Genomic DNA, 26,929 nt, shown 5'->3' on the forward strand with positions numbered 1-26,929 from the left:
TTCCGTATTTTCTTTTCATACTTAAGTAGAACTGCTGTTGTGCTTCTTTCACCAGAGCAATGTCATTACTAATATTTTTAACTTTTGAGTCGAAAAACTCTAGGAGAAGATCAACAGTCTGCAGATATGCTTGGTGTCATTTATGATTTTTATTTTTTATTTTTTTTTTGACAGAGACAGCTCTAGCTTCAGTGGCAGGAGAGATCAATATATTAAATAAAATACAGAAATTATCTGTTAGTGCTACATTCTGAAAAACAGTGGATGAAATGTTTAGATCCTTACTGATCAATAAATCTAGAGTGTATCTAGATCTTTTCCTGTATTGGATTCAGCATTATAAATGTGAATGTTAGAATCATCAGCATAGCAAAACAGTCAAACTCAGAGGAGATTGCTGCAGGTCTGTAAAATCATCAGTAAAGACTGAAGAATATTTGGAAGACCTGTAATTAATGTGTTGAGCACCTTTTAATGCTATACTCAAATATTCAAAGCACAAGTAATCACCAAATGACACTTGCTTGCAGTGATAGACATCTTTAAATAGAGCAGCTACTTGTATGCCTCCACCTCTTCTAACAGCTCTTCAGACACTTATACAAGTAAAGTTAGCAGGGTTTCATTGCGGACTCTTGCACTGCAACTGTCATCTCGATAAGTTTAATTTAGAAACATAAAATCTATGTTGTTTGTGTTGACGTCATTGGCTAGAAGTGATTTATTTTTAAGTGAGCGGATGTTTCAAACTGCTAACTTAACAGTATATGTATTTAATAGGCAGCGATTTGAGAACACCGTAGACCAGAGTTCTCCAACCCTGATCCTGAAGAGATACTGTTTCTTCATATGTCAGCTTCAACTTCAATCAAACACATCTGAACCAGCTAATCATACTTTATTGCTTACTTAACAGATGTGGATTTTAGCGGAAGTAAATGTAACATTAAAGGGGTCATGACATGGATTTTGTAATTATTTTAATATGTTCTCGAGGTTTACTTAAAATGTTAATAAAGTTTTTGCACAAAAAACAAATATGTGGAAAAATTATTATTTTCAGGCTTCTCAGAAATCATCCACTGTTATGATTAGCTAACGTCATTGCATAGGGAACCGTATCAATGCCCCCGTGAGTGTTTTGACAACATAATTTTAAAAAGACGGTCATTTCCATACAAAGCATTGTGAAATCATTAACACTTTTGTTTTTGCCCCCATTTTTCATGAGCTGAATTCTATCTAAGACTAAGACTTTTTCTATGTACACAAAAGGCCTATTTCTCTCAAATATTGTTCACAAATCTGTCTAAATCAGTGAGCACTTCTCCTTTGCCGAGATAATCCATCCACCTCACAGGTGTGGCATATTAAGATGCTGATTAGACAGCATGATTATTGCACGGGTGTGCCTTAGGCTGGCCACAATAAAAGGCCACTCTAAAATGTGCAGTTTTATCACACAGCACAATGCCAGATGTTGCAAGTTTTGAAGGAGCATGCAATTGGCATGCGGACTGCAGGAATGTCCACCAGAGCTGTTGCCCGTGTATTGAATGTTCATTTCTCTACCATAAGCCGTCTCCAAAGGCATTTCAGAGAATTTGCCAGTACATCCAAACAGCCTCACAACCGCAGACTACGTGTAACCACACCAGCCCAGTCTTCACCTCCAAGATCGTCTGAGACCAGCCACCCGGACAGCTGCTGCAACAATCGGTTTGCATAACCAAAGAATTTCTGCACAAACTGTCAGAAACCATTTTAGGGAAGCTCATCTGCATGCTCGTTGTCCTCACCGGGGTCTCGACCTGACTGCAGTTCGTCAACATAACCGACTTGAGTGGGCAAATGCTAACATTCAGTGGCATCTGGCACTTTGGAAAGGTGTTCATCCTCTTCACGGATGAATCCCGGTTTTCGCTGTACAGGGCAGATGTCAGACAGCATTTATGGCGTTGTGTGGGTGAGCGGTTTGCTGATGTCGATGTTGTGGATCGAGCACAGGTGCATTTTATTAATGGCATTTTGAATTGTCCATTGTCCACGACCTTCACCTCATGTTGCAGCATGATAATGCACAGCCCCATGTTGCAAGGATCTGTACACAATTCCTGGAAGCTGAAAACATCCCAGTTCCTGCATGGCCAGCATACTCACTGGACATGGCACCCATTAAGCATGTTTGGGATGCTCTGGATCGGCGTTTACAACAATGTGTTCCAGTTCCTGCCAATATCCAGCAACTTCACAGAGCCATTCAAGAGCAGTGGACCAACATTCCACAGGCCACAATCAACAACCTGATCAAATCTATGCGAAGGAGATGTGTTGCACTGCGTGAGGCAAATCGTGGTCACACCAGATACTAACTGGTTTTCAGACCCCCGCTTTTTGCATGACGCAACACTTGCATTCAGCTGAAAGCCAGTGGGGGTAAGAAGATGATTATTCATTGATGCCTTGCTCTGGAGGCAGTGTTTATGCAAATGTTTGTGCCTGGGTGATGTCACCTTGCACCTCAGATCCAAACAACTCTTTTAGGAGCTTGATTAAATAAATGCTCTGTTTATAATGAGAAGGACGTTTTAAACTGTGAAACTTGCAGGCTGTTTTAATGATATAAAGACCTCTTATATGCCAAAAGACCAAGGCAAAATTGATTTCTCATATCATGACCCATAAGATAAATAATAAATAAATGATTAATAAATTAATTTATAAATGCAATCAAACACACCTGAAGCAGCTATTTAAGGTGTTTGGGGTTACTTGATTACAGACCGGTATGTTGGAACTGAAGTTTGGGATGGAGATTCCTGCCTTATGGTGCGTTCACACTGCACACTTTGTCTGCGCCAGGCAACGCTCCCAACACATCTAATTTGATGCATGTACGTTGAAGCTTGCAACGCTTGCTTTTTGGTGCGTTCACACCGCACACGTCAGGCAACGCTCCCAACGCATCTAGTTTCCCCTGAATAAACAATGGCAAACTAGTAGGGACTGGACATTTTGGAATCTTCTCATGACCTTGTTTCGCTAGCTAACGAAATGGGAAATAATTACGTTGAGAAAAGATTTGATAACTTACCCGACATCCCGATTTCTTCAGCAATCTTCATCCAAGCAAGTTCCTTTACATTCCTGTCTTTATACAACAACGAGGATGGATCATACAATTCTCTGCGATTGCAGACGGCTACAATGAGCTTGTCTTCCATTGTTGAAAATGATTTTTTTTCTGCTCCCGCTTCATTCAAGATACATGTGGTGACGTCTCTACAGTGAGATGCTCTGATTGGTTGACGCACTGTGTCAAGTTCGTCAAAAGTTCAGCTAGCTGAACTTCTGCATTGCTTGCGTTTGCTGCGTTGACGCTTGAAACACAGGCAACGCTTGAAAAGTTGACAGATCCAACGCACACAACGCACCGCAGAGCCTCTGACGGACCTCTGACGGACTCAACCATAGACTTTACATGTAATCTTGCCGCAACTGACGCTGACGTTTGGGGCGGTGTGAACGCACCATTGGACTTTCTATCAGATAACAGAACAGATATAGAGAAAGCTATAGGTGCACTGGGTTCCTGCTTGTTCTGTGAACCTTTTATAAAGTTGCTGCTATCATAGAGCCCAAACAGGGAGGGGTGGAGCGAGCCAGACCCACAGGCTTTGGTAGTTGTGGAGCTCACCACTTTTAGTTTGATATTTGGAGGCTTGTAGCAAGAGTGAGAGAACTTGGTTCCAGCATATACCAGTTATTCTGTTTTCTCTGAGGAACCCTGAAGTGGAGAGTGGATGCTGGAGAGAGGGATAACATGTCTGGTATGAGGGACTGTGGCTCTGGTTTCATCTGAGGCTGAAAGATGTTATCCTGGTTCCCCTGGCTTTTTTCCAATAGGTCATCTTTGGGTGCCAAATCTTGGAGCAGTTCTAGTTCGTAATAGACTCTCTGGAGTAAACTGTGGGCAAGGCTCAGCTGGTATTGTGTCCGTGAGCAGTAGTTCTTGTGGCCGCTTGCTGTTATCATCGTCCTTGTAGGATATGTCAATCGCATGTCCATTCAAGTCCTGTGGTCATTCAGACACTCACCAGCAGTGTGTGAGCCATTATCTTTGAGTACAGTGACGCAAACGGATGATAGAGGGAGATGTAGATATTCAGTCCTTTAGCATTTTTGCACCAAGTGGAGGTCATCTGATGTAAACGGTTGTCTTTGACATGTATTTAAAAAAGTAACCCTGAAAATATATTAGTTACTCTTTTTGGGAGTAGTTCACTGATGAACGACTTAATTTTTAGTCTTCCAAGTGGTTCAGAGAGTTCATTGAAATCCCTCAAAGAGTTCTACTGGCTCTTTCTGAATATCATTTTGTTCCCACATGAATAATAACCTGCTTTGCAGTTTTGTGCTTTTTTCAGAATGTTCTGAAGTTTCTTGTTTACATCAGAAACTCTTTCTTGAGAAAAGCAGTTCTACTAATGCTCCTGATTATAGAGTCACCTACTACCTAATATCAGGTACTGGAGTGCTGGACTTGTCTTTGCTCTGAAGTAACTGGCCTGCTAGCTGCAATATTAACTTAAACTGACTGATGCAGTCTTTGTCTGATCATGTTTGGGGATTTTTGACCTGCATAGGCCTACAGGGGTGGTAGGATACCCATGTTGGCAAGTTGGGTTAAAGCTGTATGTGGGGTAGAAGTTGCTAGTGCAATAATATGTGATACTTTTGACAGTCTGATGTCTTGACTGCCATTGGGTTGAGCGCAATGCACAGTATATCCTGTCAAGGAATACTACTAGATTCGCAGGACTCACTGGCTGTATGCTGAGGTGGTCCATGATGAAGCTTTCCTGTGTGCTCTGGCAGTTCTGGCAGGCCCGCAAGTAACTTTGTTAAGTACTGCAATCTTTTATAGAAGTCTGTGGCAGTTTGTGCAGCAAGTAGATTCTGAACCGGATGGAGGCATTTCGTCTAAATATATAGGCAGCTGTGTTGTCTTGTCTCAGGAATAAGGCCAATACAGAAGTGTAATATATGACATATATTGTTCAAGCTTAAGGAACTGGATGAAATATTCTGAAAGATATCTTAATGATGCAGTCTGGAATTAAACCACACTACGTCAGTTCATCTGGCCAGAATAGAACTGGCCCACTGGCTGAGCCTGGTTTCTCCCAAGATTTGTTTCTCCATTTCTGTCACCAGTTGCGTTTGGGTTCCTTGCAACTGTCACCCTTTTGTTTGCTTAGTTAGTTTGTTTGCTACACAGACATTATTGGATGAAAACTGAACTGAGCAGGATGATGATTTCACTGTTCTAAACTGCTTTAAAGATGAATAAAACTCATTCCTTAATTGATGAAATTGACACAGTTATTGAACCAAACTGAATCAACAATTAATGGATTTTAACTGAATAATAGCTGTTTACTATTGTCTTTTGAGCTGATTTACAGCAGAATTTAATTCTGTTCTGCATCATAGTAACCATATATGTCAAAAATATATTTTATTTTTTATGCAACTTTATTAAAACAAAAAGTTATGTATGTTTATATATGTTTTTGTAATAAATGTTTAAAATACATGGAGCTGATAGCCTCAAGACCAGCGCTCTGACGTGTTGTGCTTCGGTTGACCTAAATTCGAATCCCATCAGGTGACCTTTTCCGGTCCCATCCCCCTCTCACCACCATTTTGCTTCCTGTCCATACTGTCCTATTGCAACAACAAAAAAACGATTATTTTTACTGATATAATAACAACATGTATTGACAGGTTTTATTATGCTTTTTGCAACAGTAGATTTTATATATCTATTACATTTGCATATGGAAGCCATGGGAGGCTGGTTAAGGAAAAAGGTTAAGGTTTGTGTTAATGCTAAGCTTAGTCGTTTGAGCACTTTGCAGATTTTATGTAGTTAAAAGAATATAGGAGATGAAATACAAAAGCAGTGAGAAAGAGTGTCCAAACTGTAGCTACACATTGCAATGTACACTTACCAAATTAATACAAAATTGATTTGCAGTCAAAAAAGCCTTCATTTTGGCTGATCCCATTTAAAATGTTAAAGTCTGAACTGCCAATTTTATACCATAATTTAACAGGCAGGTTGAAATGTTGCATTTAATTGCCTTGACTTGTCTCTTATGGTTCTCATCAACAGTTGTCAAGTAGTCACAGTTCTGCCTCGGGAAAGCGTTGGTCGGCGTCCTCTCAATGTCTAATTTAATCAGACCCTTTCACCCGCTATATTAATGAGTGCACCTGCACATCATGCAATATAATGTGACAGTATAATGTCATTAGAGATAATTAGATCTGCTGACTGTTTGGTTGGAAATAATCAGACTAAAGTGTGTTCAAACACACTGAGTGGACTTTTAAACATAGCTCTCATGAACAAGTTGCCAAGATATAGCTCTAAAAAACAAAAGCATATCTGAATCACTAGACACCATGTTGCCATGGTCAATTCTGCTCTCTTTTATTAACTAACAATCTTAGTTCCTAATGACTCAAAGTTTACTTTGTAGTAGTTTAATTGAAGCTGAAAGCTCGGAGGCATTTAAAAAGAATTGTACCTAATAAAACCTCAATCCTTTCTGGCTTTGCTTCACTTATTTACTTGCGGAGGATGGGAATAAAATCCAGCTGGGTAGCATTCAGAAATGCGCTGCAGGCTTCATTCTTTGTATATCGTTTAATACATCTGAGATAATAAGCCGTATACAGTTCCATCATTTTAATTGCGATAATTCCTCTCTGTTTAATTTGATTCAAAAAGCTTCAAAAAGATTTTTGATTAGTAAATCTTGATTGAGTTTTTTAAGATGATTGAATCCCGTATTCATTAGAAAAAGAGCACATATAGCATTGTAAAGCAGTGATTCATTAGCAATAAAGATTTTTTTTTTTTATGTATTTTTTTAATCATGTGAGCAAATACCTTTTATATTTCTTGAGAGCAATCTATAGCATGAGCTTAATTCTTAAAATTCTTATGCTTTTTTACAAAGTCCAAAGTCCAAAGGGAGATATTTTGAATATCTCAAGAAATTCGAATCGTTGGCGGCTGGGGGATTCGCCTAACTTTAGCGATGTAGCATAGACAGCCACTTCTGGGATGCTTCGGCGAGACGCAAAAATAAATTATACAAGTCGTTTATTTAGTTTAAAAATCTTTAGTAAGCACACAGTATTGATACAAATAATTTAGCTAAAATTATGTTGTTGTTTTTTAAATAATGTCTGAGTTAATACTTGTTTAAAACAGTCACTTTAGCAAAGTACTTTTTTCTGCTTATTTTGATAAAAAAAATTAATGTTCAATAAATATACTGTCATTAAAATATGTTAAAAACAAACATACATTTTATTTATTTAAACACAAATTCATTGAAACAAATTCATTTTAAAATGTAAAGATTGTGCATTTTATGGAGATCCCATAGTTATTTAATATAGATTTACAGTAGTAAAAACAACAACAAAAAAATATTATATGATATGCTTAATAACATGTTTTTAAATATGATGGTTTCATTCTAAACATGGTGATTATCTTTAACATAATATATGATTTTTACCATCTGAATCTAACAATGTCATGTCAACAAATAGAAAAGTCAGCCTTCTATTATTTATCATGTTAATTATTGTGCCTTTTAGCCCCAACAGCAGAGGTGATTTTTACCCCAAATACCATTCTTTTACATATTCTTTCGTTATTTAAAAATTGTTGCTTTAATTATCTTAAACAAAACTGAAAATCATTTAGAAGACCTTTGTCTCAGGATATATTTGAGAATTTTAGCAATTCTCATTTGCTACTTAAATCTATACATTTTTTTTAACATCAAATGGCACGAGGATATTAAGATATTCTAAACATTAACATTTACACTCACTTTTACAATGGCAATTTGTGTATACAACCCTACAATGATAAAAATCCACCCAGTGGTATTTTTTAATCTTAATCCCCCCCCCCCCCCCCTAGTAATATTCCCTTTTTAAAATTAGGTCATTCTCAGCTTCTTGTCGGTGTGACAACACACAGACAGAGGCCGCTCCCACGATAGTAGATTGACATGAGCGCCTTACCTTAGACCCGCCCTCACCGCGCTGAAACAGTCCGACTCCAATTGCCATTGTGTCGACTCAGGTGCAGGGGAAGACAAGAATATCTCAGATTGAGGTGTTGTCTTGTTGGATATAATAATGAACATAGCAGTCGTCATTTACTCCCGACATCTGAGCCGCTAAAGATGCAGAGGATTAACGTTACTTTCGTTTTTGAAAGGAAAGCGCCGATCCCGATCTACATATACGTCTATGTTCGTGCGAATCATACGTGATGCAGCTTAACCCACAGCAGGAGTGAGTATAATGGTTTTTTATGCATCTTTGCAAATGGCCTTTATTAATAATGTGTTGGTTAGAAGTTGCGGCTAAAGTAAACACTCATCATCCCACGGCAGAGAGAGGCGGGGCGAGCAGAGCTCATTAGCATTTAAAGGAACATGCAATAGAATAGCTCGCTCTAAAACTGGCGGATTTTCAAAAGAGTGTTTTTTACACTACCATTGAGAAATTTTAACCAAAGTATGTTATAGACTTCTCATTAAGACCCTAAAGAATCATATCAACTTGTGGAAAATGGGCATCCAATGATACCCTTTAATATCAGTTCTTTTTATTGCTAAATATGCATGTAAATGTTAATTTATCATTTTCCTTTGGCTCCAAAATAGACTAAAATCAGTGCACAGTGTTCATACAGGGCTACCTTAGTACTGACCAGTCGAGTAGTACTCACCAATGTAGTTTTGTATATCCCTGTTAGAGATAACAGTTCCACAAATGTAAAAAAAAAAAGTAAAAGGCAATAATGAGTAATTGACACATCCTGACTTATCCGAAGCGTGGTGTTAATTAAATGTTAAAATGTATAGGAAAGATAATATGCTGTTAATATGCCACACTGCACCTTGGTTTCAAAATACCTTCAAAAGTCTGAAATCTACCATGTCAACAGCATTGACCCCTATTTCAATTCTAATCCCTTATTTCATATCGGAGGCACAAAGGTATTCATTTTGATTAGTTCTTCAGCTTGCTGTTTTCATTCTGAATGCTCGCCGAAGATTTTTGAGATGTGCTTATCTTTTCATTTATTTGTTATTTTGCTCGGCTGCACAAAGTCGCTCTGCATAATTTTAATAAATATATTCTATATTGACTCCCCTAGCACCTATACGACGTATTACGACATGCTTATGGTATTAGGAAATCCATTTCCTCTTTTTTAGCCGCCACTGTAATTTCAGCTCTTTGTAGAATTTGGCTGAATGTCAGCAAAATAGCAGAAATGACCTCCCATTATCCAGAGAGTGCTTCCTTGAGGCACCGCCGTTTGTGTATTCTTGGGTAAGTTCTGTTGAATCAACCGTGTGTCGGGATGGATGGCTTTATAGTCCATGAATTCAACCGCTGCCGGAAAACTGTATGAATAGGGTGAGGGAATAAAAGTCCTAATGCATGCAAAAGGCCTCATCATTCATCGACTATTATCACCGATCCTGAAGCCTTTGAAAGAGACATTACCCAGATGGGATGTGAGCAGAATTCAAATCTCACAATTGTTCATTATTTTGCACACTCATATTCCTCCCTGCAGCAAATGCAGCTACGCCCAGATTAGATTTGTAGTTCAACAAAGTCAATTTAGCCCTTGAAGATTGATTTTAGATCTAAAAATGTCAATTCTGGCTGCCTCGGTAAAGTTTCTTTTTTGTTTTGATGTGCAAATGATAGGAAGAAGACATTTAGCTTATGTCGAACATATACGGGACAGATGCCTGCTGTGTGACAGATTCCATCTAAAACTGTTTTAAACAGCATTTTACTACTTTTCTACTTTGGAAGACCTAAAAGGGTGACCTGCTATATGACCTGAAATATGCATTCATAAAAATGTAACACGTGCAATTTTAACTGTTACGCATCAGCTACTCACAAGCAAAATTATTGAACTAAAGTGTAATTTTGTCTTGTTTATTCAAGTGCAGATAAATTAATAATTAGAAAGAAATGAACCAGAATAGCAAAACAAAAGTTATTCAATAAATTCATAAAAACACACATCATGCGAGTTTGTAATATCAATCGTTAATCACTTTGAATCTTTTTACCATATTAAACTGTAAATTAGGATAAGTGGATGATGATTTGTGCCTATTTCAGTTTTTTTTTTAAATAATAATAAGGAAGGATCTTTGACATGTATTGACTGTAGCATGCCTGAATGCAAAAATCTGCACGTTAATGAAATTAATCTGCTTAACTTCACAGTAAATCAAATCCAGAAATATTTCTCCCTACTTTACATGCACAAGCCATCCTCAGATGAGCTGCGACTGACATTAAAGACATTAGATCTATTTCCAACCATGAAAGATGGTAAAATCATGCAATGCTGTTTCTCTGAGCTGATAGAGATCAGAGCATAAGGCTTTAGCTTGTCATAGATTAATGAATATTTCTGCAGATGAAATCTGTTCAGTAAGCAGTCCAAAGTGGAAAAAGTGAGTATCGTGATAAATTAGTTCATGCACTGACTCGTCATATTAAACATTTCCGAAATTCTCCTTTCTATGTACAGAAGCAAGTCAAGACTGTGAATGTAGTAGTATTTGAGTTTACCTTATCTGTGCATGTATTTCTTTTGAGGTTGTTCATTCACCGCTGATTCTGAGACATTATGACTCATAAAGAGTTCTAGCTACTAAAACTTTATGCAGCACTATTTACAGAATGCACAAACAAAACTTATGTCTGCCTGGATTTCCTTTGAGAATTTGTTGAGGGTTCAAAATATCCAGGAATATGCCGTTGCATGAAGCATGATGTTTTGATGAATGTATCTCTTGCATGAAAGCATCCCTCATGGCTAACTTAACTGTTTTTGCAAAGTGGGCCAAGACATCCATCAAGATTTACTCAAGCGGCTGAGTATGTGCCATTGTCTCAAAATGACAGAGGCTTGACCTATGAATATTAATTAAGCTTAATATTTAGATTTATTGTTTAAAGATCTGGGCCCGTATTCACAAAACATCTTAAGGCTAAAAGTAGCTCATAACTTGCCGATTTAGGAGAAACTCTTAGTGGTAAGATAAAATGTTTTGTGAATACGGGCCCAGGTCTGTAGTGAAGTATTTGCTCATTCACAATATATTAATACCATTACAATTATTAAAGGCATAGTTTTTCTAAATTCTTCCTTCTGCTGTACACAAAAGAAGATATTGTGACGAATGATGGTAACCAGTTTGCAGTAGCCATTGACTTCCATAGCATGGAAAAAAGTACTATAGAAGTCAATGGCAACTCTTTTACCAACATTCTTCAAAATAGTGTTCAGCAGAAGAAAGAAATTCATACAGATTTAGGAAAACATCAGGTTGAGTAAATTTCAACTATCCCTTTGAAATGCACACATATTTTTGGATTCAAGGGAGGAATCATTTTTGTTGACCAATACCCAACTTGACATCTTATTTGATCCACATTTATTTGTAGGCGAATGCAGAGATGCATTAATTATAGAGCATGACCGGTTGAACAAGTGGTACATATGGGTGCAGGGTTTTAACCTGCCCTGATATCATTTTTTATTTTAATAAATCTGTAGCTCTACATCACAGCATGTATTCTTGATTTCACTTTAAAGCACACAAACAAGCAATAGAGAAGCGGAGAGCGTGTCTGAGAGCTGTGCACGGCAGAGAACACTGCCGCTTTCCGTCACGGATGACAACCGCAACGACCACTCAGCAAAACATAAAACTCTACACATTCCAGCACCAGATTGCCTCTCAAAACACACCCTGACAAAATGAAACCCCTGCTAAGCAATTGGAGATGCTTCCTTTGATGATGTATACAGTCAGCCGTGGCAAAAAGTCTCTCCTGTCGTGATCGTAAATGACAACTATGTCTGTGTAGTGGTTATTTTGATAATATGTTTGATTTTTGCTTTTATGTTGTTCTGATGCTTCTTTCTGCTTTATCTATGCTAAAATAATCAATTCATTACCCTTACCCTTTAAGAAAGTTTTTTCCACAGTTTGATTGATTTCATGCAAATTAAATTAGTTTCTTTTTTAGAAATAGTTTACTATTATTAATTACTCACCCTCATGTTGTTTCAAACCCATGAGACCTTTGTTCATCTTCAGAACACAAATTAAGAAATTTTTTGCAACTTACACATTCAAGGCCCCGAAAGATAGTAAGGACACAAATAGTCCAAGTGGTGATATGGAAGCCCAGGTGTCTATGACAGTGGCCTTCAGCTCATCTGCATTTTTTTGGTCTCTTGTTTCTCATTTGACAATCTATGGGGTTCAGGTCTGGTGAATTTGCTGGTCAGTCAAGCACACCAACACAATGGTCATTTAACCAACTTTTGGTGCTTTTGGCAGTGTGGGCAGGTGCCAAATCCTGCTGGAAAATGAAATCAGCAGCTTCAAACTTAACACTGGATTTCAAGCAACTTGAGCTTTTCCACCCTTCTTCCAGACTGTAGGACCTTGGTTTCCAAATGAAATACAAAACTTCTCTCATCTGAAAAGAGGACTTTGGACCACTAGGTAACAGTCCATTTCTTCTTCTCCTTAGCCCAGGTAAGACGCCTCTGATGTTGTCTGTGGTTCAGGAGTGGCTTAACAAGAGGAATTCGACAACTGTAGCTAAATTCCTTGACACTTCTGTGTGTGGTAGCTCTTAATGCCATGACCTCAGCCTCAGTCCATTCCTTGTGAAGTTCACCCACATTCTTGAATCGATTTTGGTTAAGGCTGCGGTTTGCTCTTAAGGCTGCGGTTCTCTCGGTTGGTTGTGCATCTTTTTCTTCCACACTTTTTCCTTCCACTCAACTTTCTGTCGACATGCTTGGATACAGCACTCTGTGAACAGCCAGCTTCTTTGGCAATGAATGTTTGTGGCTTACCCTCCTTGTGAAGGGTGTCAATGATTGTCTTCTGGACAACTGTCAGATCAGCAGTCTTCCCCATGATTGTGTAGCCTAGTGAACCAAACTGAGAGACCATTTTGAAGGCTCAGGAAACCTTTGCAGTTCTTAATATTCTAATTTGTTGAGATAGTAAATTGGTGGGTTTTTGTTAAATGTGAGCCAAATCATCACAATTAAAAGAACCAAAGACTTAAACTACTTCAGTCTGTGTGCACTGAATTTATTTAATACATTTCACAATTTGAGTTGAATTACTAAAATAAATGAACTTTTCCACAGCGTTCTAATTTATTGAGATGCACCTAGTAGATGAAGCAATGAGACCACCTGCTGGCAGCTTTTTTACAAATACTTTCACATTTCAATATGCATTTAATAAAAAATACTAATTTATTATCATTATTTATGCAATTAAAACATTTCTTTCTAAAGCTACTTTTTGTGATGTCTATTCAATGCTTTTCTCATTTACCACAATAATAACTTTAACTCATCTTATGGAAGGCCATTAATTTGTGATTCATTTTCAATTAGTTGGATTAATTAATCAGCACATCAAGTACTTAATTAGCTTAAAAATTGAATTCACTTGACAGCCTTACTGAAAACAGGTACAGCTGCATTAGCTGCTGCTAGATAAATTGAAGTTGTGCTGACCAGGTAAAACCACTTAAGAACAGGAGCTGGTGCACTTACTAAAGGCCTATCATTTACTAGCAACCCGCTGACAGCCTCAGGGTTATTAATAGATCTTGCCGAAATGAAAGTAAACACAGCCTTAGCTTGGAGGAACTGTCTGTCTTCTTTAATGTGTCAGGTAATAATGGCCGTACTTAGTTCCCTCACAAAGATAAATTGGCGCAGCCAAAGAGCGCTAGGCAACTCTACCATTGTCCTCTGGCTAAATGAAAAACTCATCCCAAGGGAAGAAATTGTTTAAAACATCTTAGGGAAGCACTGTTCAGCTGTATTAGTCAGCAGAACCGCACCATTAAAAATGAGCTGTTAAGATAAATCAATTAGGTAAAGAATAGCAGTGCTTCTCCATTTCCGCAAGGTTGGTAAGCAGTTCTATCACACTAGTGGCATTGTATAATGTTGGCTGAGTCTTGTGACTATATATTTCAAATTGTTTGTTTGAAAGTTTATTCCCATGTCTTGCCCCATAAGCTGTACTTTCAATGTAAGTGCATTACTGGTAAACATTTAAGGTTCAAGGTTCAAAGTTTATCAGTACAAAGGGCAATTGTTGGTGCAGCATAACATTTGTAAAAAATAAAAAAAATCATACAAAACACACAGAAGAAATACAAATAAACATTCTAACATCTTACAAATTTAAAAGCCTTATAGCCATGGGAATAAAATAATGTCCTTCCAACACAGAAAGAAAATATTTTTTTAAAAGGACACAGTAAAAAACAAAGTATACATTTACTTGGAACACACAAGAAGATATTTTCAAAAATGTTATAGTGTTAATACAATCAGTGGGATCCAGTGTTTTTTTCTCCTCCCATTGAATTTCACTAAAACATTCTTGAAAATATCTTAGTTGTGTTTTACAGAAGAAAGAAGGTCACACCGTTTGAGAACAACACAATGGTGAGTAAACAATGACAGAATTTACATTTTTGGGTGAACTATCCTTCATGTTCAAGGGAAAATAGCTGAAAAGCTTTGAAACAAGATGTGTTTACTCAAGAAGCGTCTCTTGAAATTCAAGTTTATTTTGTCTTACTGTGCTGGCAGACTTGTTTGAAGTAAGATACTAAGACAAAATACACTTATATACCAGGGGCATACAGTACAGCTGTGAATGCTCTGCATACCCAAGTTGTTTAAAAGAATGGTTTCAGGAACTGGCTAATTAATATTAACGCTGCTTTAAAATCCCTTGTCGTTTGATATGTAACATAAAGCTTACATAATAAATTGAAGGGAATATGTACAGTCAAACTTTTACTAGTGGGTGCAAGACACTATAGTTCATTAATGTAAGCGAGGATAGCAAAATAAATTGTGATATTTTATACCCAAATATTCTTTATACAGTGGACTATCAGTAAAACCAAAATTTTTTCAGACACTTTGACCTAACAATATTTTGCTTAAGTGTTTTTTTTCTTTAATTGCTAATGTGACCTTTTTACATCACAGACTAAATAAAGTATTGATTGTTGTCTGATTTTTGGTTGATAGAAAGGTATATAATGGATTACAATCACAGTTATTTGACATTATCAAGATGAATTTGTTCTGACACAGTTTCAGTCTTGAGTTGTCATATTTTATTACCATTTTCTAGACTATAGTGAATAAACTGTGATAATGTGAGAAATGTTGAAGGTGTCTCGTAACTCTATATTTTCATATTTTCTCAAGCAAAGCTAATTTTGAAAGTCCATTGATAATTTATCATCATATTTATTTATTTATTTTTTTGGAATAATTTGCTCAAGTGTTTTGTAAAAAGTCAAATGTTTTGGGATTTTTTTTATTGTTCCATTTGTTGCTTGACAAATGTTGCATATGTGACGTAAATATAAAGAGTATGTGTGTAAGCATAGCCAGGAATAGTCATTAGGAATACGTAGTACTGACTTTGACTGTCAAGCTCCAAAGAGTACCATTCATTTTTTATTTGCATAAAGTAGCATGACGTGTGCACTGCATTTTAAGTCTTCTGCAGTCATATGATAACATCGTGTGAGAAACAACATTCAATGTAAATCTCTATTAACTTGAAATCATTTATTCTTCATTTAGTATATTCGCATTGGAGCCTTATGAAATGTGTGCTTTGGTGAAGGATATTTAGTGAAAAGCAACTTAAAAGGATAGTTCATCCAAAAATGAAATTTACTGTTAATATGCTAGCCTTTCAAGATAAAGGTGACTTTTTTTCTTCAGTAGAAAAATACTAAAGCTAAAGCCTTGGATCTCGGTGATTCATAATATGTAAGTCAGAAGCTACTGGCACTTGAGTGTCAAAAAAAAAAAAAAAATGAATACCTGTTGCTACTGACGGTATATAGGTTTGTTTACAATCATGTGCTTCTAATGACGCTCGAAATGCAGCTGAGGACAGGAAGTGATTTTTCTCTATAGAAATCACTTGCAGAAACTCAAAATGTTTTAAGTTGTTTATGGAAATCGGTCAAACCGAGAAATTTTTATTTCGTATTGTGTACGAAAAAACAAGAAATTGACTGAAAAACACATGGAAAAGTGTATAATGCTTGTGTGTGAGAATGGTATAATAATTAAACGCTTTGACGTAATTACTTAGTTCTGAAAAAATAACGCAATTTAAATATTTTAACGCAGTTAACGCGCTGACCCTGCCCCCAGTCATTATTTATTTAAGAAGAGGAAAAGGTCATGTGTGACAAAGTTAGGACACCCTATGAGTCAATTGCCTGTAGATCCACTTTTAGCAGCAATAACTTAAAGTATTCATTTTCTGTGTGACTTTATCAGTCTCTAACATTGTTCTGGAGGAATTTTGGACCACTCTTCTTTTCAACGTTGCTCCAGTTTATTGAGATTTGTGAGCATTTGCTTATGCACAGCTCTCACCACAGCATTTGAGTATGAGCTCTGGACTTTAACTGGGCTATTGCAACACCTTAATTCTTTTCTTTTTAGCCATTCTGTTGTAGATTTGCTGGTGTGCTTGGGATCATTGTCCTGTTGCATAGCCCAGCTAGCTGTCGGACAGATGCCCCCACATTTGACTGTATACTTTGATATACAGAGGAGCTCATTGCGACTCAATGACTGTGAGGTGCCCAGGTCCTGTGGCTACAAAACAAGCCCAAAATTGTCAGCCCTCCTCCAGCATGCTTGTCTTTTGGTATGAGGTGTTTGTGCTGATATGCTCTTTAGGTTTCACCAAACTTGGCGCTGTGCATTATAGCCAAACATCTCCCCTTCGGTCTTGTCTGTTCAAAGGACATTATTCTAGAAGACTTGTTTTGTTCAGATGCAACTTTGCAGACCTAAACTGTGCTGCCATGTTGTTGTTTTTTTAGATAGAAGAGGCTTTCTTTTGCCAAGCTTTCTAAACACGTTCTAAACACCATTTTGCCCCATATTTTCCTAATGGTATTGTCATCAACATCATTTAACATTTTAACTGAGGCCTGTAGAGTCTGAGGTATAGTTCTTGGGTCTTGCCTGCCATTTCTCTGAGCATTACACGGTCTGATCTTGGGGTGAATTTTCTGGGAAATTCACTCCTGGAAGGAGAGGTGTCTGTTTTAAATGTCTTTTACTTGTAAATAAATTTCAAATTGTTTGGAAATGGCCGTATTACTTTTCTCAGATTGATTGCAGCAACAATTGCTTCTCTAAGATGATTGCTGATGTCTTACCTCCTTGGCATTGTGTTAATAATAGAAGGTTCCAAACCAGCAAACTGCCAAAGCTTATGCTTTTATAGAGGCGCTCAGACTTGCTGATGATCAGTTAACCCCTTAGCGTTAATAATAGGGGTTAATAGGGATAAGAAGTCTTTGAAGTCGACATTTACGCTTTGTGAAAACAGCTAAAATAATAGATAAATGCATACTCCGAAAGCGCTCCACAACACGTGTGAGTATACCATCTTGATGTTTAAAACTGAACAGGAGAATGCACGTTTTAAACAGCTTGTTGTAATTGTCGTTCTAATCTAATGCACTGCTGCGATGTAACGCACACACATAGGCTACATACAGTAGCTCGCTCGTACATCAAGTGCAGATCGTGCGCACACAATCATTCAAAAGCGCGGTGGGGAAATGAACTGTCAGCACTGTTCCATGATTTCTGGCTAATATAGCTTAGAAACTGAAAAGTTCTAGCATATATTTCTTAGTAATTAAAACCCACAGCTTTATTATTAGGCTAGTAGAGAGACGCTGCCAGGTAGAATTAATTCACACACGCAATCGCTCTCTCACTAATGACTTTATATAAATGTAATCTTTACAGTGCTACTTTATCTGCTGATTTAGAACGAGCAGAAATCTGTGAGAAATATAACGACCCAAAGACAAAATAACTGATTAGTTACTGATTAAACTGATTAGCAAAGTATTATAGGAACAATAGCCATGTAGGCAGCGCTGTGTCATAGCTGTGCACAAGGTGTTTGAGTCTCAGCTCAAGGTTTAAGTGTTTTTGTTCATTAATGACGTCATAAGCGACTAGTCGACGTCGACTCGACTTTTATCACGTAAATGTCGACTTTAAAAAATCTGAAGTCATTCAACCCCTAGTTAATAATATGTTTATATTGTGTTATATTTTAAACAAAATGATGTGTTTTGCTCAATTTTGCAGAGAACATATTACCTTTACAGCCATAGCAGAATTGTTGTGCATCTTCGAGCAACACAGTGTTTAGTTTCTGAATGAATACGCATTTTGAATGATATGTTTCAAAACAGTCAATCCACAGTAAAATGCACACAGCCTGCATAAAGTAGCTGTGCCTTTTCACGAGGCGCTGTGACTTCCGTAAAAATGTGACGTCCGATCTACTCAGTCACCGCCTTCAGTCACCACCCTGAGCACCAACCACCGTCCCACCCTTCTTTTGTCAAACCCAAAGACAACATTGCGTCCATTCCATTGCTGAACAACAACGCAAAAACAAGTCGAGAAAGCGCTGTTCATTCGATAGATGTCAGGAAACTACATCATTACACAGGCTTCCGAACAACATTAATACAAGAGACTAGGGATGCACCGATACGAATCGGCCGATCATGCTTGCGCGTTTTGTCAGTAAAGCCGGTTCTGTAATCAGCGGTAAATGCCATCAGGTGCGTGATTTCACGTTGAGCCGTATATACTACACACAGCCGTTGTTTACCGACGAGCTGCGCAAATCAATGTTCATTATCAGTGTGAATGTGCGCAGCTCTTCAGTGAACAACGGCTGTGTGTAGTATATACGGCTCAACGTGAAATCACGCACCTGATGGCATTTACCGCTGATTACAGAACCAGCTTTACTGACAAAACGCGCAAGTGATCGGCCGATACGGATCGGTGCATCCCTACAAGAGACCATTGGCACATTAGCTTTAGCCTCTTTCACACAGCGATTCCGGAAAATACACGGATAATGTGTCCCATGATTTGTTCTGGAATTGTTTGATTTGGTTCATTCACAAAGTAATTTTCCGGAATCTGTGCGTGCTTTATACACAACCCGTAAAGATCCCGTAAAGACATGTAATGCGACGCCTATGTTGCACTAAACTGAAAGTGCAGAACGATAGTCAGTTTTCACATATTTTTCCGTTGTGAAGAGTCGAACGATAACGTGCATCATCACTACAGCACAGCCTTTATGGCATTGGTTCTGGCTTTTGTTCACACAGCGCTCGTTGCGGGACTGATCCCAGCAACGTTACTAGGTTCCAACCCGGGATCGTTCCCGGAACTTTCGGGCAATTTTCCAGAATCAACGCACAGTGTGAAAGAGGCTTTACTAAAGCAATATTTACATAGCTTACTGCAATCGTAGCTTACAAAAAACATTAATTACTATTCTGAAACATCCCGTTGAGAATCACAAGCCACAGCAGGCTACAGCATACATGACACTAGTTACCTGTGGTTGGCCTGGCCGTGCGTCACTAAGAAAAAAAACGGGCCAATCAGAAGAGAGGCTCATGAATATTAATTAATCAAATTAATCAAATAATTATATTGTAATATTTATTTCCAAAGCTACAATTCGTAATCTCTACTTGATACTTTCTCATTTAACATAAAGATAGCTTTAAATCATCTTTTGTGGGTATTTTCACTGTCAAACTTATGTTGCGATTAATTAGATTAATCAATCGATACGTTGTGTAATTAATGAGATAAAAAATTGTAATCGACTGACACCCCTAATTTATGTCTTTATTAATATCCTAACATATTATTATATCATTTCTTAACCATTTGCACATGCAATCATTATCCGACTCTCCTCCTGACCACAGACGGAAGTTTACAAGCCACTTTTTCCTGCACTTTTCAGTCAATTTCTTGCCTTTCCCCTTATAAACAGCACATTTTTAAACATGATAAAAGCTCCTTGTGGTTTCTCAGTTTGACCGATTTGAGCATCCATAAACAACGGAAAACATAGGAGAAAAATTACTTCCTGCCCTCCAGCTGCATTTCAACTAAAAGTCTTCTTTACTGTTCTACTGAAAGAAAAAAAAAGTCACCTACATCAATGGATGGTCTGAGCGTGAGTAAATGAACAGCAAATTTTCATTTTTTTATGTATTACTTTAAATTTCAGTCTTTTCAGCACACAAAGCTATTCTATGACCAGTTCCAAACACATGGAATATAGCACAGAGGTTGTATGAACAATTTTTGGAGTTTGCTCGAGGCTTTTGAGAGCTACATGAACATTATTTTTAAATTCGTCTTTTGTTTTTCACAGGAAAAAAATAACAGCAAATAGGTTTGGAGCAAATAGTTCCTGAATTTTCATTTTTATCTGAACTATACCTTTCCAGCTAACAAAGAAGCTGTCATTAAGGGATGTTGTGTTCAGCTGAACAATGTCTCAGAAACTGTATGAATGGCAATTTAAAGCTGCAGAGAGCAGAGGAGGGTTGATGGCTGGAAATTAATGCCTGTACTTTGAAAGCAGGTCTGCTTTTTCTGATGAAACCGGTGTTCTTTACAAAGCGCCTGGGAAATGGATTTTTCCACAGGTGCCAATAGCTTCTCTAAATGGCCACGTGCTCTAATATGTCTTGATGATTGACCATTTTCCTGAGCCCTGCGGGGGAGAGTTTCACAGGCAGAGTTGAACGGAATATAAGCATCAGGACTGTGTGATGGAGTCTGTGGACGTGCTTTTGTACAAAGCATGGGAGTACATGTGCGCTTAAAGTGTGATGGGACTTTATTTACTTTATTTACCCTATTTCATCTGATTCTGAACATCAATTTCACAAAATAATTATATCCTACATTTAAAGGGAGATGCTTCTGTTCTGTATACAGCAGCTTCTTTTTTGTTAGTCTTGGTCACCCTCAGTTTATGTTCTACACACAGGGGCTTCATTTGTTCTTTTGAAAGTGATATTACAGTATTTTTGGGAGGTGTATTGTAGATAATTTGAATATAGATCCCTTAAATGCATGTTGAAATGACATGATGATTTTATGTTGGCAGGATTCAATCGGGGTCATATCTCAGCACCGGCTGGTTCACACTCATTCTGGCTATGGACATGTGCAAGGAGATCCGAGTCTACGGCATGATCAATGACACGTACTGCAAGTAAGACTGACATGCAATCTATCACTTGACAATGGGCTTTAAAGAAGCTTCACCTGTTTCCAGAGTGAAATAGGACAGCAGAGCGGATACAAGAGCAGTGCTGTGGATTTCATTTAAACACTAGGGAAAGTCCACCCTGCCATAATACAGACATACACACAAATATCTTTGCTTCAGAATTCTTCACTAGTTATCATTTTAGACCATGTAATGTTGCAGTATGTTTGTAGCATACCATGAACACCAAAGAAAGATCTCAACACAATTGTACATAATGTAAAATAACACTATGATTTGCTGTATGATAGGATAAGCGTTATATTTAGTTCCATTCAGTGATATTTCTTTTATATTTGGTTCATTAATTTGAAGGTGCACTCAGTTGCTTCATCTCATTTTGAAGGCTGCGTCCTCCGGAGGTTGCATTTGTTGGTTGTGTACAGTGTCATTGAAGCTGGCTCATTTTAGAAAAGTAACCATTACGTATGTTTTTCTGACCAATATGTAATATGTAACTTATATTGACACCTAGTGGTGTGGAGGTAGCATCCAAAAACAAAGCAACTGTTTTCAGTTACCTTGTTGTCATTGTAGAAATACTCTACAGCCATGTTGAATGCTTGAATCTGAACCAGTGTTTATTACTGTCCACCACTGTCCATGATCACTTGCTAGTGGTCATATTAGATGCATAAAAATAATTGTTAATTTGGATCATTTCTCTAGTTATTTTACCTCCGTATTAACACACACCTTCCAGCCAAAAGTCAAATATTCAGACAGGCCATGGTATAAAATCAATTTATTCCAAAAAAATGTAATTAAAATTATTAAGATTAATGAATATTAAAGATTCATTTATATAGAAGTATATAATAAAGCGACAAGTATTTAGCTGATGATATCTGAAACCCTCTTTTCAATAGTATTATTGTTTTATTTACTAGCCTTTTACTTTACTTTAAAGGGATAGTTTACCCAGAAATAAAAATTACCCCATAATTTACTCGCCCTCATTCTGGGTGTATATGACTTTTTTTCTTTTTAGACGAGTACAATCGTCTTAAAAACTGTTGTATTAAAAACTGTCCTGGCTATTCCAAGTGTTAGAATGGCAATGAATGGGTGTTTAGATTCTCAAGCAAAATAAAGTGTATCCACCCATCATAAAAGGTACTCAACACAGCTCCAGGGGGTTAATAAAGCCCTTCTGAAGTTAATCAATGTGTTTGTGTGAAAAAAATATCCATGTTTTTCTTTTTACTTTCTAAATCATAATATGTAGTTTACGAAGCAGTAGTAGTTTACGCTAACTGTTACACATGCGTTCATGAGAGAGTGGCATTCCAGTGAATGATGAAGAACGTAGTCGTATTGTAAGCTTCGGTGAGAAAATAATAGTCTCGCGATAACCAAGTTCCCTGTTGAAAAAAACAGCATATGCTGGTTAGGTAGGTTTTGATGCTGGGATGCTGGTTTTAGCTGGTTTATACTGGTCCTTTGCCTATGTTCTATATCATCAGATGGAATGCCACTCTCTTGTGAACGTGTACGACAGTTAGTGAAAGCTAGAGATTATGGTTTATAATGTTATAAATGTGGATTTTTCTTACACAAATGCATCAATTCACTTCAGAAGGCCTTTATTAACCCTCCAGAGCCATATGGAATACTTTTTACAGTGAGGAAAAAAATGTGATCCCCATCTGATTTTGTAAGTTTGTCCACTGACAAAGAAATGATCCATCTATAATTTTATTAGAAGGTTTATTTTAACAGTAAGAGACAGAATAACAACAACAACAAATCCAGAAAAACGCATTTTTAAAAAGTTATAAATGGATTTGCATTTTAAATATAGTGAAATAAGCATTTGTTCCCCTATCAATCAGCACGATTTCAGGCACCCAGATATCTTTTATAAAGGTAACAAGCTAAGATTAGGAGCACTCTCCTAAAGGGAGTGCTCCTAATCTCAGTTTGCTACCTGTATAAGAGACACCTGTCCACAGAAGCAAGCAATCAATCAATCAGATTCCAAACTCGCCACTATGGCCAAGACCAAAGAGCTGTCCAAGGATGTCAGGAACAAGATTGTAGACCTATGCAAACCTGGAATGGGCTACAAGACCATCTGCAAGCAGCTTGGTGAGAAGGTGACAACAGTTGGTGCGATTTATTCGCAAATGGAAGAAACACAAAATATCTGTCAATCTCCCTCGGTCTGGGGCTCCATCCAAGATCTCACCTTGTGGAGTTATAATGATCATGAAAACGGTGAGGAATGGATCTTGTCAGTGATCTCAATGCAGCTGGGACCATAGTCACCAAGAAAACAATTGGTAACACACTAGGCCTGCTCGAGAAAGCACATGTACAGGCCCATCTGAAGTTTGCCAGTGAACATTTGAATGATTCAGAGGAGAACTGGGTGAAAGATGAGTCAGATGAGACCAATATCAAGCTCTTCGGCATCAACTTTAGAAGGAATGCTGCCTATGACCCCAAGAACACCATCCCCACCATCAAACATGGAGGTGGAAACATTATGCTTTGGGGTGTTTTTCTGCTAAGGGGACAGGACAACTGCACCGCATCAAAGGGGCGATGGACGGAGCCATGTATTATGAAATCTTGGGTGAGAACCATTGAAAATAGGTCGTGGATGACCCAAAACACATGGCCAAGGCAACAAAGGAGTGGCTGAAGAAGAAGCACATTAAGGTACTGGAGTGGCCGAGCCAGTCTCCGGACGTTAATCCCATAGGACAGCGGTTCTCAATTCCAGTCCTCGCGCCCCCCCGCTCTGCATATTTTGCATGTCTCGCTTAGTTAACACACCTGATTCAGATAACGAGCTCGTTAGAAGTGAGGTCCGTGCAGGATGTGTTCCGATTGACATTGCCTGCACAGTGTTCATTGCTCCCTGCTCCCTAAGCGGGGGAAATCTGTTTACTATACCTCGAAACATTCATTCACATATTTGCGCTACGCCACCGCATGCAGCGTCTTCACACACAGATGAAACTTACTAGAGAAGTGTGACATAAGTGCATCTGTAAATAAATGCATTTTAAATTTACGTCTCGCACGCTTTAATGACCTTCAAATGGAACACATACGCTCGCTTTGAACTAATGAATAATGGCGGAATATCCTGTGATGTCCACTTCGAAGGGCAGTAACGTTGGAATAGAACAAACGTCGGAAGCGATACGTGAAACACACAAAATGTGCAGAGCGGGGGGGCGCGAGGACTGGAATTGAGAACCGCTGCCATAGGACATCTGTGGAGGGAGCTGAAGGTTTGAGTTGCCAAACATCAACCTCGAAATCTTAATGACTTGGAGAGGATCTGAAAAGAGGAGTGGGACAAAATGCCTTCTGAGATGTGTGCAAACCTGGTGGCCAACTACAAGAAACGTCTGACCTCTGTGATTGCCAACAAGGGTTTTGCCACCATGTACTAAGTCATGTTTTGCATTAAAATGCAAATCAATTTATAACTTTTTTGAAATGCGCTTTTCTGATTTTTTGTTGTTGTTAATTCTGTCACTGTTCAAATAAACCTACCATTAAAATTATAGACTGATAATTTCTTTGTCAGTGGTCAAACATACAAAATCAGCAGGGGACTGTATGATGGATGGTTACACTTTATTTTGCTTCAAAGTCTCAACCACAATTCACTGTCATTATAAAGCATGGAAGAGCCATGATATTTTTTTTTTAATATAACCCAGACTGTATTCGTCTAAGGGGAAAGTCATACACACCTACGATGGCTTGAGGGTGAGAAAAACAAGTGGTAATTAAAATTTTTGGTTGAACTATCCCTTTACAAAATCTTTTGGGCTCTTTTCATCATTACTGCAATAAATTGTTGCCAAAATGCCAAAATATGCAGTCCTGTTTTCCAACACGCTGTTATGCATGTCTCTTGACACTGTGCTTCAATAGTTTACTGGCAGCATATAGGCCCCTTTACCATGAATCTCACACTATGATTCCATTTTAATGATAGTGTCCTTAACAACCTCACACCCCCTGTTACAAATAGACATAAGCAAAAGCACGCAATGATGTGATTAGCGTGTTTGTAAAGTAGCTATTATAGTCTGTTTTCCCAGCCATTTATTCATTCCGCTCTCCCTTTCAAAACAATGAGCAATTTTCATTTCACAGCAACTCCCAGTCACCTGTAAAAACTGGCAAATGAGAAAACAGTGGCTACAACAAAGTCATTTTGATGAAAGGCAGTTCAGCTGGGAAGTATCTATTTTAGCATAATGTGCTGAGCTGTTGTTGCAATTGACCTCGCTGGATCTCTTGTAATTAATATTCAACAGGTGCTGCTGGGAGAGAAAAATTGAATCTATTTGTGAGGGGGAAAAAATGCCTTCTGAGCTGCCATTTCTCCACGGGAATTCTCCTTATGGACTCAGAGCACTCAGCCTTTGAATAAAAAGTAGCAATGGGTTAAAGCTTCAACAACATCAAAACTGCTACAGGCTTCCTGGTCATTATTGTGCACAATTCATCAGTGCATCACCAAGAAAAACATCCTTGTTTTCCTATTTTCACTCAAAAATATGTGATGCGGAAATGAAATAGATTGCAAATGCCTTTTAAAATATACTGAAAATAGCACTTTATTGTGATGGAATAACAAAGTAACATTTATTTATTTTTAAATCTTAGATCCGAAGGCTACAGGAAGGTGCCGTACCACTACTACGAAACAGGAAGTCGTGACGAATGTGCCGAATACCTCTTGCATGAGAGCGCCCCTTACGGCGGCCACCGGTTCATCACAGAAAAGGCTGTTTTTGCAAAGTGGGCTAAGACGCACCCCATCAAGTTTTTCAGTCCAGAGTGGCAGCTGTCATGACCAAGACTCCCATTTGTTCGGAATATTCCCTGATACTACAGCTCTATTAGCTTGTATCCCCTCCATCGTAAAGTAATGTTCACAAAACTTGCCATGCAATGGCTAAACGAATCATTCCGATTGCGATTTCAAATGGCAGTTGTCTGAGTGAAGTATCCCATTGTGACCATGAGGAGAGGTTTCTATTGAACCTCGTCTTGATCCTAGTGTGATCAAATAGTGGATTTTGCATGTTCTCATTTTATACTCATCTGCACAATCAGTAGTGTATGTTTTTCAGAGCACACATATTGCAGAAAAGACCTACAAAGAACTGGACATCCTTGCTGTTAGCTTTCATCACCTTAAATGGGCTCACTTTAGGGCTGGCCGATATACCAAATATGTGACCCTGGACCACAAAACCAGTCTTAAGTCGCTGGGGTATATTTGTAGCAATAGCCAAAAATACATTGTATGGGTCAAAATTATTGATTTTTCTTTTATGTCAAAAATCATTAGGAAATTAAGTAAAGATCATGTTACATTAAGATTTTTTGTAAAATTCCTACTGTAAACCTATCAAAATGTAATTTTTGATTAGTAATATGCATTGTTAAGAACTTAATTTGGAGAACTTTAAAGGTGATTTTCTCAGTATTTAGATTTTTTTGCACCCTTAGATTCCAGATTTTCAAAT

The 26,929-nt window shown here is 37.9% G+C and overlaps 1 protein-coding gene across 1 annotated transcript in view; it reads left to right on the forward strand.

Annotated features, from left to right (window-relative positions):
• The window catches only part of st6galnac3 (ST6 (alpha-N-acetyl-neuraminyl-2,3-beta-galactosyl-1,3)-N-acetylgalactosaminide alpha-2,6-sialyltransferase 3), a 37,627-nt gene extending 11,377 nt beyond the window's left edge, over nucleotides 1–26,250 (forward strand). Inside the window, exons 2-3 of the mRNA XM_073849801.1 lie at nucleotides 21,252–21,359; nucleotides 26,061–26,250. Coding sequence (XP_073705902.1) covers nucleotides 21,252–21,359; nucleotides 26,061–26,250 — 298 coding nt within the window. The remainder of the gene's footprint in view (nucleotides 1–21,251; nucleotides 21,360–26,060) is intronic.
• Nucleotides 26,251–26,929: the final 679 nt, after the last annotated feature.

This window comes from Garra rufa, chromosome 10 (assembly GCF_049309525.1).
Source record: "Garra rufa chromosome 10, GarRuf1.0, whole genome shotgun sequence".
Lineage (NCBI taxonomy): Eukaryota > Metazoa > Chordata > Actinopteri > Cypriniformes > Cyprinidae > Garra > Garra rufa.